Source organism: Patella vulgata, chromosome 3 (assembly GCF_932274485.2).
Source record: "Patella vulgata chromosome 3, xgPatVulg1.2, whole genome shotgun sequence".
In the NCBI taxonomy this organism is placed as follows: Eukaryota; Metazoa; Mollusca; class Gastropoda; family Patellidae; genus Patella; species Patella vulgata.
The window spans coordinates 79,480,360-79,497,109 of NC_065881.2; the positions used below are offsets into that span (position 1 = coordinate 79,480,360).

The 16,750-nt window shown below is 38.1% G+C and overlaps 1 protein-coding gene across 1 annotated transcript; it reads right to left on the reverse strand.

The window, feature by feature from the left end:
• Window positions 1-608: 608 nt before the first annotated feature.
• Window positions 609-12,771, reverse strand: LOC126814398 (steroid 17-alpha-hydroxylase/17,20 lyase). Its single transcript, XM_050539496.2, has 11 exons — window positions 12,614-12,771; window positions 9,047-9,251; window positions 7,943-8,023; window positions 7,123-7,221; window positions 6,250-6,343; window positions 5,859-6,017; window positions 5,417-5,625; window positions 4,503-4,628; window positions 3,768-3,872; window positions 3,022-3,156; window positions 609-2,617 (listed from the first exon to the last, which is right to left on the reverse strand). Exons 2-11 carry the CDS (start codon window positions 9,204-9,206, stop codon window positions 2,274-2,276), a joined length of 1,512 nt encoding a protein of 503 aa, XP_050395453.1. The 5' UTR covers window positions 9,207-9,251; window positions 12,614-12,771; the 3' UTR covers window positions 609-2,273.
• Window positions 12,772-16,750: the final 3,979 nt, after the last annotated feature.

Below are 16,750 nucleotides of genomic sequence, written 5' to 3' on the forward strand. Positions count from 1 at the left end.
CTTTTTCTTTCTCGTGTACAAAAACAAGTTTATTCGAGGTGTCACAAGACGGAACATTGGACAGTTTGTATATTGTGTGTGATCGCCAAACTTGTGGCTTATGTTGTCGCCTAGTGATCATATCAAACGTGTCAAATATCCGCGGCCAGGAAGATGTTTCAATGTCGGCGACAACAATCGTCTACGTTGTTGCGTATTGTGCGCTATGCGTTAGACGGCTTAAGATGGTGGTACAAAATAAATAAAAATCTGTATAAATCACACAAAATGGGAGATGTCCTCGACGTTTTGTCGGTTATATGTGAGGTATTGGCAAATACTCCATCGACAACAAACCATCGGGATTTATGAACTATACGTCCAAACCCAAGTTGGCGAAGGCTACTATGTTTCGTTTTATATCAACCAATCATTGTTTGTTAAGACTTTGTTTCAGATATGCTTATCATAAATATCACTATACCCCCTCCCACAGTTCATTCGAGGATTTTTAGGTAATTATACAACTCAATATGTATACAAGACCCGTGGCGTATGCAATAGGTAGACATTAGGATTATATTTACAATGCTGCTCGTCTGTTTTAAACTATTAATATAACAAATGTGAGGGTGTAAAAATAACAGTATTTAATATTCTATAAACCATTGATTACAAGCTTAATATGTAATTTAAGACAATACGCGAGGGTGTAAAAATAACAGTATTCAATATTCTATAAACCATTGATACAAGCTTAAAACGAAATTAAATACAGCATGTGAGGGTGTAACAATAACAGTATTCATACTCTATAAACCATTGATTACAAGCTTAAAATGTAATTAAATACAACACGTGAGGGTCTAGAAATTTGTCATTATAATAAGTATCATATTCCTGAAGCGATAGCCCGAGAAATCTCTCCCTGGCCATTGCTAGATTTACTTCTGATACTTGAGCTTTTGCGGGAGTGTGTCTGTGCTTCCAGTTCAATCAAATCTCTCCTAAGTACAGCAACATGACAGCCGTTCGTTTAATCCAATGTCTTTCCTCAAACTTTGGACAGTGATTTAAGGTATTAAAAACGGTGAAAGTATCGTTCGTCTCCAAACATTACTGTTTGTCTTAAAACAGTATTGTTTACATTGTAGCCGTTTTGGTAGCTTCGTTTGTCACTCAATTAGTTTTTCTGAAATATTCTACTATGCTCTAGTTAATTGGGCGTAATAAATTTTGTGAGTCATGACGTAACGTTATGTAAACATCGTTGGAGCTCTGTTTAAACCCAAATGATATTGTTACGGTTAAGGCATTGGCTGTTAATCGGACTATTTACCGGTCATAATTTGGAACAGAAATTTGCTTTCATTACAGCAGTGTTGAGTGGGAATAGGTCTAATCAATCGAAACAATGTGAGGAGTAGGAATAAGTATGGACCATCTATGCCGCAAGTTCCCAGAAGTTCTTTGCTTGATAAAGACGAGATAACACTCGTTTAAACGTCGCCAGAAATAAACTTCCAATGTCAACAAAAATATAGTAGCATATATATTATCTATGTGCTAGTACATAGTTATAGATTTGACGATTAAATATGAATAACTAGTATTAGTAATTGTTATAACCATATATTATTTGTCATAAATGGTATAAATAGTTGTTATATATTACTTGTCATAAGTGGTATAAATAGTTGTTATAATATATTACTTGTCATAAATGGTATAAATAGTTGTTATATATTACTTTAATTGTCATAAATGGTATAAATAGTTGTTATATATTACTTTAATTGTCATAAATGGTATAAATAGTTGTTATAACCATATATTACTTGTCATAAATGGTATAAATATTTGTTATAATAACCATATATTACTTGTCATAAGTGAACTTAATCTACAAATATTATGCATGGTTTAGAGATTTCAAATGAATGGAAAAACGTAATGATGCACAACGATAAGGTTCCATTTTTTATTCCAATAAAATTATATAAGCTTAATTCCTGTTTGTATAAAACATGAACATGTAAATGATTCTTAATAAATCACATTTGGTTCTATCTGATTCTGTATCAATGACTAATTGATCCGAACTGATTCTGAATAAAGCATATCGGTGACTTGTTTTGTCCGAATTTATTCTGAATGAAACATATCGGTGACTAGCTGTTTGATAAATTAAAATACAAATTAATGGTCAACATATAAAAGAAAGGACAATTAGGACTATATAGATTTAAACGAAAACTAAGTACACATTCGGCAACGAAATCAAATCAGACTATTTATTTTCTCGCTTCCGCGATAATGTCTGATTTTCGTGGTAAAAACGTCATGGAACCATCTGGTGTCAAATCTACGGTCTTTCCTTCTGGACATCTAAACGTAAAATTCCTCAACAGAATAGCTAACATTAAATGCATCTCGGGTCTAGCAATAGTTTCACCTAAACAATTTCTACGTCCAGCAGAAAAGGGCAACCATGACATGGACTTTGGTGCCAATTTACCATCGGAATCCAGTAGTCGTTCAGGCCTGAATATTTCCGGATCTTTCCAATTCTCCGGATCGTGGTGAAGTGCCCAGTGATTTATCATGACCATTGTTCCCTTAGGGATTTCATATTCACCTGTAGATAAAGATAAAGGAAAATCATAAGACCGAACCTTACCGAATTTGCGAAGCAAAAATGTTGTTTTAAAATAAGCAATTTGTGTTGCTTTGGTTCATATTTTCGTGTTGTGTTGTAAGCCCTATCATTGCTGAACAAGCTATTAAGTCGTATATCATGGACACATCATGCTAAAATGACACATAAACGATTACAACCAGCCTTAATCTGTAGTTACTATGTCTAGATAACCATTTTTGTCAACCGTTCATTTACAACTCTAGACCTAATGAACAATCCTGGTGAATTTGAAAACAAACTACAATAAACTGTATCTCAGTCATCGTACGCCCCCCCCCCCATCTCTCTCTCTCTCTCTCTCTCTCTCTAGCTCTCTCTCCAGAAATTAAGAACGCTCTTACCGATCGTCGTATCACATCGGGTAGCATGTGGTAATCCCAAAGGAGCTACTGGACACAATCTCATACTTTCATGTAAAACAGCTTCAGTATATGGCAACCTCTCTCTGTCAATTAAAGTTGGGGCTTGTCCAGCATCTAACAAATAGTTAATATTGAGCTTAATTATTCCCGTAGTGTATTTTACCATGACTTTCTTCTTCTCACAAACATGGCCAATGTATGTATAAACGTAAACTGTTTCGGGCATAATATCGGGGTTAGGTTGAAAAGTAGTTAGTAAGTATAGCATTATGTAATTTTTAAATGACTCAGTTGAATATGGATTTGTAGGCCTGATTTTGGTTTGATTTAATGTGTAAGGGACTCCGGCAAAAAGGCACATTTTCCCGAAAAAAAACGGCCCACTCCAGAAACAAATCGACCCATTTATTTATCTGGACAAAGTGGGGGGGGGGGGGGGTGCATAACACCCGTTACTTTTGTAACTAAATTGTACAAGTGTTTAAGTTTATGTTATAGTTCCGTATTGGTCGCAAACCTTCTATTTATTAAAAGAAACAACTATGGGCAAATTTAACCAACACTGCATATACCTATCACCGTCAAACCTGATTGGAAATGTGTTTGTCCAGAGGCGTAAAGAGAATAATAATTACATGCCTTGTTTGATGATGAAGTCTTTCATTTTATTATATTGTTTCTGTTCATAGATCAGTATAAAGGTTTTGTTTATAAAGAAAACTCACCGAGTACTTGGTCTAATTCTGCTTGAACTTTTTTCTGTATTTCCGGATGTTGTATTAATAATAGAATAGTCCAGTTAATAGTTTGTCGAGTTGTATCAATCCCAGCTACAAAAAAAGAGAGATATGTAACAGTTAATAGTTTGTCGAGTTGTGTCAATTCCAGCTATAAAAGAAAAGATATATAACAATTATTCTATATTGTGATTTCATCGTTATTATATAGTCAATATTTCGATGCTCTTTCATTCCGATAAATGAGATGACACGTTGATTATAACGATATAAATACTATCCAGTATAGTTTAATTATAACGATACTGTAATTATAACGATACTGTAATTATAACGATACTGTAATTCAGAAAAATGGGTTTGAATTGAACAATGTATCTTACAATAATATCATTAGTATAAATGAGCTACAACGTGTCATCCAATCGGTAATTGTCAAAGTGGCGTGGTTTCGATTCCCCACTTGTACGTGACAAGGAGTAGGGTCGCCTGTCCAACCTCGTGGGTTGTCTCCGCGTCCCCTGGTTTCCTCCCATTGCTAAAGACCCCTACGCACAAGCGCAATAATGAAATAAAATTGAACTATATGTTAGTCCCGAAATGAAATAGTGTGTATAGAGTGGACGTTGAACCCCCTCTCTCTCTCTCTCTCTCTCTCTCTCTCTGAAAGACATTGATATAAAATTAATAACATTTATTTTCTTGTTGAAAGTTATGACTTACCCGAGAATATATCCGAGCATGTTTGTACCAAGTGTTCATCTGTTATTACATTTTCTATTTCCGGATCTTCTTGTATGGCTTGTCTTCTGGCATGTATCAAATAATCCGTGAAATCTTTCATATTATCTAAATAATATAAATAGATAAAAATATAACCCGTGAAATCTTTCATATATCCCAAATAATATAAATAGATAAAAATATCATGTAATCCCCAAATTGTGTCAAATAATCCGTGAAATCTTTGATATCATCTAAATAGAGAGAGAGAGAGAGAAATGGGGTTTAACGTCCACTCGACACAAACTAGGTCATTTCGGGACTAACATATGGTTTAATTTTATTTACATAATTCGCTTGCCCGTAGGGGTCTTTAGCTGTGGGAGGAAACCGGAGGAGACGGAGAAAACCCACGAGGTTGGACAGGCGACCCTACTCCTTGCCACGTACAACCGGGGATTCGAAACCACGCCAGTCGACTCAATGACAGACTTTATGATACAGCGCGCGCACGCTGACCATTCAGCAATCCAACCCCCCATCATCTAAATAACATATATAGATATAAATATCCTATAATCCAGAAGTTGTTTCAAATAATCCGTGAAATCTTTTTATATTTTCTGAATAACACAAATATATAAAATATCATATAATTCACAAGTTGTTTAGTTTGAAATAATGCGTGAAATCTTTCATATAATCTAAACAGCACAAATATATTAAAATATCATTCTATCACAGAGCTTTTTATACTACAATATTTAGGTAATCCATGCTTCCAGGGACGCAGCAGGAGGCATTTGGTGCTCCCCCGGTCTATTAATTAAGTCTAAATCGTAAAAACATTCGGCTGTGGGTATCATTTACTTTTATAATAGAATCTTTTAGAATATACACGATTCGGTTCTTACCCTCTGAAAAATTATCTTTGTGGGCGGCATACTCATCTCTTATGAAATTCAAAAATATATCAAAGGTTCCCATGATGCGTTTGAATTTAGCTGTAGGAAATCGGCGAAGTGGTGGAATGATGTCTTCCCAGAATCCATTTCCGATATCGTTGTTGGTTGACTCGAAGACATGTAGCAATTCTAAAAATTGCTTGTCATTAATATCAAAGCTGAAATAAGACAAAAATAAACAGAAACATGATCACAAGAAGATGGTTGGTTAAATACTAAACTTACGCTGTCTCTCTATAATTCGTTCCGCTTGAGTACAGATGCTAAGCTAGTTGACCGACATTTTAATTCCGAAATCGGCGCCATTAGTCGAAAACACTACGTGTGATTTTAGAATTCTGAAAAGTATTTAATCCGCTTCCGGGGTCGAACAGGGGTCACAACGACTTACCTTTTGTTAAAACAAACACCATGAAGTAAATTACACACCAACAATCCAATATATTTCTGTATATCAATAGGTTTACCTTCTTCTTCTTTTAATCTTCTCATAACTTTAGATGTTGAATCAAATACTTTCTCTTCTAGTTTACTACCATATAAATATTGTCTGAAATATACAATTCATAAAATCAACAACTATCACTTGAATCAACATATAAATATTGTCTGAAATATACAATCTAGAAAATTAACAACTATTACTTGAGTCATGGATGGATAGATATAAACTATTAGGTAGGTTGTAACCCAAGGAAAACAAATACATGTGGGTAATTCTGGTGCCCATGACATTCAAACTTTTAATCATTAATACATTTAAATACAAAACACATTATTACCTCAGACCTTGAAGAGAAATTTTACGGAGATGCTTCCAGGCAGGAGAAACATCGGCCATGGCTATATCCTTATAACCGGAAGTAAAGGTCTCAACTGAAATAAGTTAAATCATAATACATTATCCAATATATTACTACATTAAATAGTTAAGGCTCAGAGGCATGGTACCGGGAGGTCGGGAGGTCTGGATGGCATAGCCACACTCAATTCATGTAGGACATGCGCACTGCTGATTGGAGCGGTATTTTCATAGTTGGGATTCTTTGGGACTAATACATGGATCAATTTTATTTCAACAATTCGCTTGCGCGTAGGGGTCTTTAGCAGTGGGAGGAAACCGGACATTGTGAGAAAGAGAGAAATGGGGTTTAACGTCCACTCGACACAAACTAGGTCATTTCGGGACTAACATATGGTTTAATTTTATTTCAATAATTCGCTTGCATGTAGGGGTCTTTAGCAGTGGAAGGAAAACGGAGGACCCGGAGAAAACCCACGAGGCTGGACAGGCGACCCTACTCCTTCTCACGTACAACCGGGGATTCGAAACCACGCGAGTTGACTCAATGACAGGCGTTATGATACAGCGCGCACATGCTAACCATTCGGCCATCCACCCCCCTACCGGATATTGTAGACGAATAAGAGCGACATTATAATGTGAGTTATCCAAAGCTATATATAGTTGAATACAGATGGCCCGGACAAGATGTGTTGGTATTACTCTATTAATAAATATTGCCATCTTCTTTGTTGCGTTATTTTACATGCTCAATACATTCGTTCGTTATGTGAACATACGATGAAAGAGACGAATTCGCTGTGGAATGACCTTCGAACACAATTTTCCGCTTCCAAAATAGTAATCTTACCAGAAAAAGTTTTAAATCTGCCGGCATAATCTGCTCCTTTCTTTACCAATGCTTCATTTACAGTTTCAGCATCGTTTAAGATAATACATCTAATTGGTCCTATAACGAAATTATTATTATTATTATTACTATTATTACAAAAACGTGAAAAACGTTATACACTGATTGGAATATCCAGTCTTTTAAAGCGATAAAATTAATGGGATTTAAAAGGGAGATAATTGGAAGCTGGTCTGATAAAAACAAAAATAACTTTATATGAACTCAGTTATAAGGGGCGGGGGGGAGAAATGGGATTTAATGTCCACTCGACACAAACTAGGTCATTCCGGGACTAACATACGGTTCAATTATATTTCAATAATTCGCTTGTGCGTAGGGGGTTTTTAGCAATCGGAGGAAACCGAAGGATCCGGAGAAAACCCACGAGGTGAAACGGGCAACCTACTCCTTGCCACGTTCAAGGGGGAAATCGAAACCACGTCTTGGCTAATTGATAGACCAGAATTTGAATAACCTATTTAGAGAATAGGTTGTCACATACACCCGGGGAATCGAAACCACGACAATTGACTCAATGACAGAACACGCACGCGTTAACCATTCGCCCCCACCCCACCCCACCCCCAACTTCAGTTATAAGGACACAATGGGAAAATGTATTCGGTTTGAGTTGAACTATATTCGGTTTGAGTTCGTAGAATTTAGGTTTACTATACCCAATCAAACCCCGGTTTGCTGGATCTTTGTTTGTGTTCTACAGCAAATACTACTGGTTGTTTTAAATTCAGATTTAGAACTGATTGTTAAAATAATTTACCCATATAAATTGTGATTGCTGGTCCATATTTCTTTCTCCAGCCCAATAATTGTCTATATAAAGGTGTGCTGGAATTCATTGCTGGAAAAAATAAATTGAAACATCCATCAAGATGAGGAAACAAACCGGGATTTCAAACATCTACTGATTGATGGTGGGTAAAGGTGTGGCTGCCTGAAATTGAGTGGGTGTGATGGAGTAAAGGCCTGGTCCCAGTGGCCGATGGACACAAAACGTATGCAAAAAGGACACAGCGGACGAGCAAACTTTCGGGGTGGCTCCATCCGTTTTCATCCGCTCCAGAAATGGACAAAATTGACGAAAATTTGCGAAAACAGAACGGGAAAGAACGAACGTTGGAAGTATGTAGCGGGGATGTTAAATGGATGTTCATCGGAAGCCTAGCGAATGAAAGCGGATGGAAGTGGATGACAGCTCCGACAAACTCCAGACATCCTTCAATATACCAGATACATCCCAGATACAAACTCTTTGTCCCTTTTGAAAACTTTATATACGAGATGCATACGCTTACATCCTTTCTATTTCCGTGCTACTAACGATGTATAGACGTTCCATGTACCTTATCTTTCCTCCCTCTTTCCGTTTTCAGCTGGAGCGGATGTGAGTTGCGAGGATGCCCAGAGGATGCAGAGAGGATACAGTGGACGTTTAACGGATGATAACAGACATGGAACGTTTGGTGCTCGTATATGTCGCGCATTTACATCGTACACGGCAGAAAGTTCATCCGTTATAAACGTTTTGTGCAGCTCAAAACTTTTTGCGCGGATGAAATCAAAGTGAACGGATGCTCGATGGATAGAGCGTATGAAACACGTATGCAATGAGTACACAACGGATGCATGGCGTTTTCAAACGGAGGGCACGTTTTTCCCCCGTTTTACATCCTCTTTGCATCCGTAAGTGCAGTGGGGCCGGGCCTTAAAGCAATAACTCGTGAACTCGTGTTTCAACACTAGGCCATTTAGCTGTGGGTGGGACATAAAGCAAGAAGAATAAATATTTAGGTAACGCTTGCAGTTACTGTTGGAGCATTTCTTGTCAAGCATGTATATTTACATTATCTAAATATATACTCACCAAAGATGTGCCCTAACAATGGAGGGCTCCATGGTCCTGGTGGTAATTTGTATTTTTTCTTTCCAAATGTATAATATGTAACCACACCAACTGTTAATCCTAGCACCAATGCTTGAGTTGTTAAAGACAAGGGGATCTGTGTCAAATACGATTCCAACATCTTGAGAACCTCTTTATGCTACTAAATATTTTGATAGCCAAGATACTGCAATTAGATTAAAAGCACGCAGTATTATCTAAGCTGCTCCATAAATTGTAACGTAATACTTTTGGGGGGAATTTTTGAGCTACCTGGTACTTTTGGGGGAAATTTTTCAGCTTACTTCCAACACATTACCCCAAAGCTGTCGTGAAAACGATAACCTAAAGGCTGTCGTGAAAACAGTCTATAAATGTTTGATCGTGCATAATTATATAAATTCAAAGTCAATGATATTAGAATTTTATTTCACATGATGAATCAATTCTTATATCTTGTAAGATCCAGTATTACGTATAATCCAATGTCCATGTGCCTTTAGAATCTGGGTTCGGATCTTGGTTTTTCATTGAGTCACAAATATAACATATTCTAAGGACGACCTTGGTCCTTTATTTCTAACATCGGACTGGTCGATCTCAGTACAATATTATATATCTAATATCTTCTAAGTTTAAACTTTATAGTCGGGGGTAAATTGTAAAATATGTGGCAAGTTTGAATTTCTTGACATATCTAGTCTTTGGTTGAGTAAAATGTAATGATTTCGCTCTTGGGTTTTTTCGTGACAAGGTTAACCTATCTGATCCATGCTTGCGATCTGAATTCTCCGCTGCTAAAGACCTATTTGAGTATGCGAAATAAATACGATTAACATTATGTTTGTCCCAATATGACCTAGTTTTATAACGATAATATTATTTTGAGATATGCAAATTACTCTTTGGGGTAGGAGCGAATAAATGAATATGTACAATTCAAGCTTTATCTTTTGAGGATGTCAAACGTGACATGTATTTGATTGGCTGTATTTTAAACGGAAATCATTCAAAACCGTCAAGGGAATTGGCCGATCCATAAAATATTTATAACCATATATTCACTACCATAGCCAAAAGCAAACAGCTGACTGGTTGGATTATTGGTGTCACAAGCGATTACCGGGTTAAATCATCTCACCCTTGACCCTTGATAGTCTCGATACGTCGAACGTTCCCAAACTGTGTGTTCAGCCCACTTTATTCAGTCCCAAAACAGCATATTTATTTCTGGGATTTTAACGACCACTCGCAGACGGTCATACTCCTTGTCAGGTACAAGTGGGTAATCGAAACACGTCACTTGACTCAAAGATAGACCTTATGATCTAAAGCGCACGTTAGAATACTAGACCACCCAAACCAACTCCCCTCACTACCAGTTTGCTACACCAATTGGTAGGCAAACAAGCAGCAAAACAATTATATCACTAAATCATTAAATAGGCCTATACATGTACTTAAATTTTAACCTCTAGCGTGTACAAGGTGTCATATAAAGACATAGTGGCAATAATTGTCAGAAACAGTTAAACGTTGCACACACATCCTTGCGTCTTGGTCTCGATAGGATACATGTAAAAAAAATGCGTGTAAATTTCAAGTCAAACGGATTATTCGCTTAGACAACAAGTATCGAAAATATTTGAAAGGGGTTTTCCGTCATGTACATACAAAATGTATATCTGTCTACCAAAGCCACATCTTCCCGGAACACGGCGTCATATGAATACGGTCACAAAAACAGAACCGAATAGACGTGATGAAATGATTCGTATAACAACTTTAACCTTTATCTAAAAAAAATGATATACTGCGAGTTATCCATGGAGAAATTGATATACTGTGGGTTATTCATCGAGAAATTGATATATTGTGAGTTATTCACAATGCGTAAATTATGCACATTAGGTATACAATAGGTACATGCGTGCTTTCACAATATTTGTATGTTATAAAATGAAATGAAATTTGGTTTAGCGTCCTACTGTTCTACACCCAATGGGCTAATGAAGACGGGCATGCGCCCAGTGGCGGCGCCAGAGGGGGGCATGCCCCCCCCCCATTAATCTGGTCTGCCCTGTGTTTGCCCCCCCCCCACCAATAATTTTAGAAAATAAAAAAAAGTATTTGTGATACGTTTCGGTAATCAATACCTTCTACGGTGAATAAATCCCACATCCCCACTCAGTCATAAACTTGCATATTGTAGAGCATTTCCGACAGCCTATTTTTCAAAATATTCTTGGCGAGGTCCCCAATGGACTCGCTACTTTGGCGCTCACAAGGGGAATTCGTTGAGGTTCGCAAGTCCGTTCGTTTGACATTTTGTTCTCTAGTCAGATAAACTAGTGATCAGGCGACGGACGGTATCTGGTCAGATCTATTTTTTTCGACGATCGGTGCCTGACAGCAAAACAGCATTTCCGGCAGTCTATTTTTCAAAATTTTCTGGGGGAGGACTTGAGTGGGCTTCGGCGTGATTCGCAAGTCCGTTCGTTTGACACTTTACCTCATCGATCAATGCCTGAAACACTGCCAGGCTGCATTTCCGGCAACCTGTTTTTCAAAATTTTCTGGGGGAGGCCCCCTACCCCTAGTTAAAGCTCGTACCTTTGCCCCAGCTTTGCCCCTCCAATCACCGACGGCTGGCGCCGCCACTGCATGCGCCATACAGTGTGTTATGGGTGAATAAACACGTTCAGTGCGTTCTACACAAGTTTCAAACACGTTCAGTAAGTTCTAAGGACGTCAGAAGTACGTTGCCTATAGGTTAGAAATAGGTATAACTTACCTGCCGCGTACTTCTAACTGACGCCTAACTTGTGAGCAATACGTCGGCATACGCTGAAAATTTTGTGCATGCACAAAATTTTGGGCCGCATTCGGCGTACAACAATTTATACCATCGTATTTCAACGTGCTCGTAACGTCCTAAAAACGTACCCATAACGTACTCAACGTACACCAGCGTGTTCGCTAAATTACTCATACGTCGGCATACGCTGATGCTATACGTCAATGTGTGACAGCCCCATATAATGACTTGTGGTTCTAGCGAGACTCAGCTTTTATATCTGATCTCACGTGTTTGTCGGAGTACGCCCCAACACGTTATGCATAAGTTAGGCATAAGTTAGACTAAAGTTGTCCATGAGTTCCGCATAAGTCAAGAACGCTAAACATTCGTTGGGCACACGCTGTCATAATATACTTGTATAAGTTATGTTTACATTGGGGATAAGTTATGAATAAGTTACTCATTCGTTAAACATAGGTTATGTATTCGTTCAGCGCGTTAGAAGAACGTTATATATGAGTTGAAAAAAGAGCGTCATCTTGATTTTTAAATTCAGCTTCAGCGTATTCCAGTGTGTTGGAACTGTTATTTCATACGTCGGTAAGCTGTCTAAAACATTATAGTGTGACAACCCATAAACTACAAACTACAAACAAGCGTAGACAAATAATAATCGATGTAAACACATCATATTCTAATGTATTATTTTAGTTTAAACATTACATGTACATAGAAATATACAAACTTACATTGAAAGAGTTCACTCCAAATAGGTCCACCACTGTTAACTAGATTAACATATACTGTGTGTATCTATATATGTTTGTTATGACGAAACATCTAGTGTCCGTGTCCTATATATACTGACTGGTCTATACACTGTAAATTATTTCACCATGTATACGTAATACAACTAACTAACGACAACACTGTCAAGGTCGATTATTTGTCCAATGTGCGTTCATGCAGATCATCTATAATTCAGTTCAGTTACTGTTAAAGTGACATAACACACTTGCTGGCTTGACAGCTCCAGAAAATAAAGGGTTCAAAAATATTTTTAAATCCAAGTCACATTTGAAAAGATTTACTTCAGGCTTTTCAAATCATTTTTAGTTGAATTTTTCCAATTTTTAAAATTAGGTGTCTTAAGATGAAATTTGTATCATCAATTAATTGGAATATTGTAAAATAGTGCAATTTGTTGACCAGAATAAAGATTGGGACATTTTATTCAGTTACAACAAGAGAGGTATTAAGCCTTTAAGCATATGATCCATGAGTAGTATTAATAATTTATGGTCTCTGTATTCGCCGTCTCTTAAAACCAGGTTTGCACGTTTAGTCTACACGTCATTTTAAGCACGTAAACAACGCGTAATTATGTGATATTGCAGCATAATCTATACACAGAAATTACTCATTCAATATTACTGCCATAAAAGGAAAACAACGGAAATAGCCAAATGGGTTTTCCTATGTCAGTTTTTATTTTAAAAAAACAATATTATTCCTCGACATTAATATTCACATAAAATAAAAATGTTTAGTGCAGTGAGGGTATGGAGTGCAAAGGCATCTATATGGCTTTATATCGACAGAAAAAGCAACCGAGAGAGAGAGAGAAAGAGGGGGGAGAGAGAGAGAGGGGGGGGGGTAATGTCTGTGTGTATGCGAAATGATTATGAAAATACGAGTAACATTATTATGTTTGTCCCAATATGAACTTGTTTTATAATGATATTATTATTTTGAGATACACATACTACTTCTTGCTGTAGTAGACAGTTAATAAATATTTACAATTCAAGCTTTTATCTTTTCAGGTTGTCAAACGGGACATATATATTTGAATGGCTGTATTTTAAACGGAAATCATTCAATATTTGGAAGGAATTGGCCGATCTATAAATATCTATAACCAAATCCACTACCATAGCCAAAACCAAAAAGCTGACTGGTTGGATTATTAATGTGACAATCGATTAACGGGTTAAACTATCTCACCCGGCCACGTGACCCTTGATAATCTCGATACGACGAACCTCAGGCAAACTATATAAGGTATAGATACTTACGGGTTTTGACCTATGTATGAATTATAGATCTGCATGAACGCACATTGGACAAATAATCGACTTTGATAGTATATAGACCAGTCAGTATATAGGACGTTGTTTCTATTTATAACAAACATATATATACTATTCAAAAAAAGTAGGGGATATTTGATTTTTAAGTGTTATTAAAGTCACCTAATGAAACTGACGAAGAAACAAATGACAAAATGAAATGAAGTTCACATTCATCGATTTATTCCAAATGATCGTTAGACTAAGTAAGGCACAGACTGACCATTATAAGGGTAAAATGATACCCGGAGTCAAACAGCAAAGTTACCACAGCATCACAACCAAGTCAGTAACGGGTAAATCCTCCTCTGTTTGCCAAACAAGCATTGATCCGACGTGGCATACTCCTAATGGGACGTCTAAGGTCATTTTGGTCCAGATTGTTCCATTCCTGTTGCAACGCAGCAGCAAGTTCTTGGACATTGGCAGGACGTTGTTGACGTTGACGCAACCTCTGTCCAAGCATGTCCCAGACATGCTCGATGGGGGAGAGGTCGGGACTCAGTGCTGGCCAAGGTAATGTGGTGATGTTCTGTTGTTGGAGGTAACCTGTAACGATCCTGGCCCTGTGACATCTTGCGTTGTCATCCTGGAAGATGAAACGGCGGCCATGACGTCGTGCGAACGGCACAACATGGACTGCCAAGATGTTGTCCCGGTAGTACTGGCCTGTAACACGCCCTGCAACAACATGTAAAGCCGTTCTTCCAGCAACAGTGATGCCTCCCCACACCATAACAGAACCACCCCCAAATCGATCATGTCTGATGACGTTAACGTCTTGGAAGCGCTCGTTTCGACGACGCCACACCCTCCTACGTCTGTCCAAAAAATCAACAGTGAACCTTGACTCATCTGAAAACATCACATTGCTCCAGCGTCGATTATCCCAGTGTTGACGATCCCTACACCAACGACGTCTTGCCTGAATGTGATGATCTCTCAAACAAGGGATCACGCGAGGACGTCGGGCGCGAAGGTGACCCCTATGCAGTCGATTCCGAATCGTCTGGCCACTCACTCTCACACCAGTGTCTGTTTGAAGACGAGCGCTGATCTGATTTGCTGTGATGACACGATTTCTCAAGGCCAAGGTACGGATAAATCGATCCTGGGCTTGAGTTGTCGCCCTTGGTCGACCTGAGCGTGGTCTGTCCTGTACAGATTGTGTATCACGGTATCTGGACCATAGCCTGCTTATGACAGACTGAGAAACATTCATCGTCCGCGCCACAACCGCCTGTGTTGTGCCGATCTGTAGCATGCCAAGGGCACGTAACCTTTCATTTTGGGTAAGCCGACGCATATCAAAATTTGTTTTCTGGTCACTAAAACAATTAAACTGATGTTTCCACCCTGGAATTCAATGCCACAATGACTGTAACATTCAAAGTCAGAGTCGTGCAAATCTTGGGTTGGACCCCCATGATGATCCCAAGCATCACCTGCATTCCATGCGGTAGCTGTTGGTGCGTTTGGGCGTCACATGTAACTGGAAATGTTTCTTCTGTTAGGTTCTATAGTGACTTTTTTCGTAGTCATTTGCATATTTTAGTATTATGCCCCCAAAATCAAATATCCCCTACTTTTTTTGAATAGTATATATGTTAGCCTTGTTAACAGTGATCGAGCTATTTGGAGTGAATTGTCAATGTAAGTTGGTATATTTCTAATATGATGTGTTTACATCGACCATATTTGTCTGAACTAGCTTTATTTATATTAAGTTATTTGTACTAAATGCGATTTATGTAATTGCATTCTGCTTCCCCCGGTGCGATTTTCTATGCAATAAAATGTGTATAATTCATCGTATGTTATCTAACTGGACTAACATTTATAAATAGGTATTATATAAGTCATTTTACCATAAAACCGTCGTATTAGTACGCATTCATATGATAAGAGGGTATAACACAGTGACAACATATAATAACCCATTATTGCTTATATCACGAATTCTCTCTTCGGCATTATTTAGGGGCGTACATATTGATTTTGTTTGGGGGTGGGGGTAGGTAGAAAAAATGAGACCTACTGATGCACAGGCCCATCATAGAGTGGCGCAGCCACGAACACAGCTGATGGGAGCTTTATAAGGGGGAGGGGGTCCGGGGGCATGCTCTCCCTGAGAAATGTTTGAATCTAGAGTCCCTGAAATGCCATTTCCTGGACTTTTGTCGAAGATTTTGCCGAATTCTGATCTCAAAACTCTCTGCATTGTGTATACCCCTCTACACTATGCATGCGTCACACTGTCCCAAAATTGACACCAGATAGACACACGATAAAGTAAATGTAAACACATCGGACCATTCGTAAGGGCATCTTAAGCCACCGTATGACCGACAGTGCAGTCTCTCCGTCTCCGGCAACAACTTCGTGAGCGCTGGCAAAAACCCTTGCATGCCGAAAGACGTTGCGAAGGTTCATTTTCGTGTTGAATTGGTGTGTCAATCATACCCTTCATAAGGCCACCGTGAGAGCATCTTGTGAAACCGTGTTATTTTCGTCTTTACTTCGTCTGATCATTGGGCATTTTGCTCCCCATGAAGAAATTACGATTTCAAGAATCTGCCCAATTGTCTTAAGAAGGCAACACGACAACGTGTATGTAAGTAGCGCAAACGTTTCCCATGGAGATAAAAGATAGTTTACAATGTAATGAAATTCCCACATCAGCTAAGTCGCCCGGGCAGTCAACAAGGGTTGTCGCATAATCATTGTTATTTTTTTGACATTTTAATGAAAACA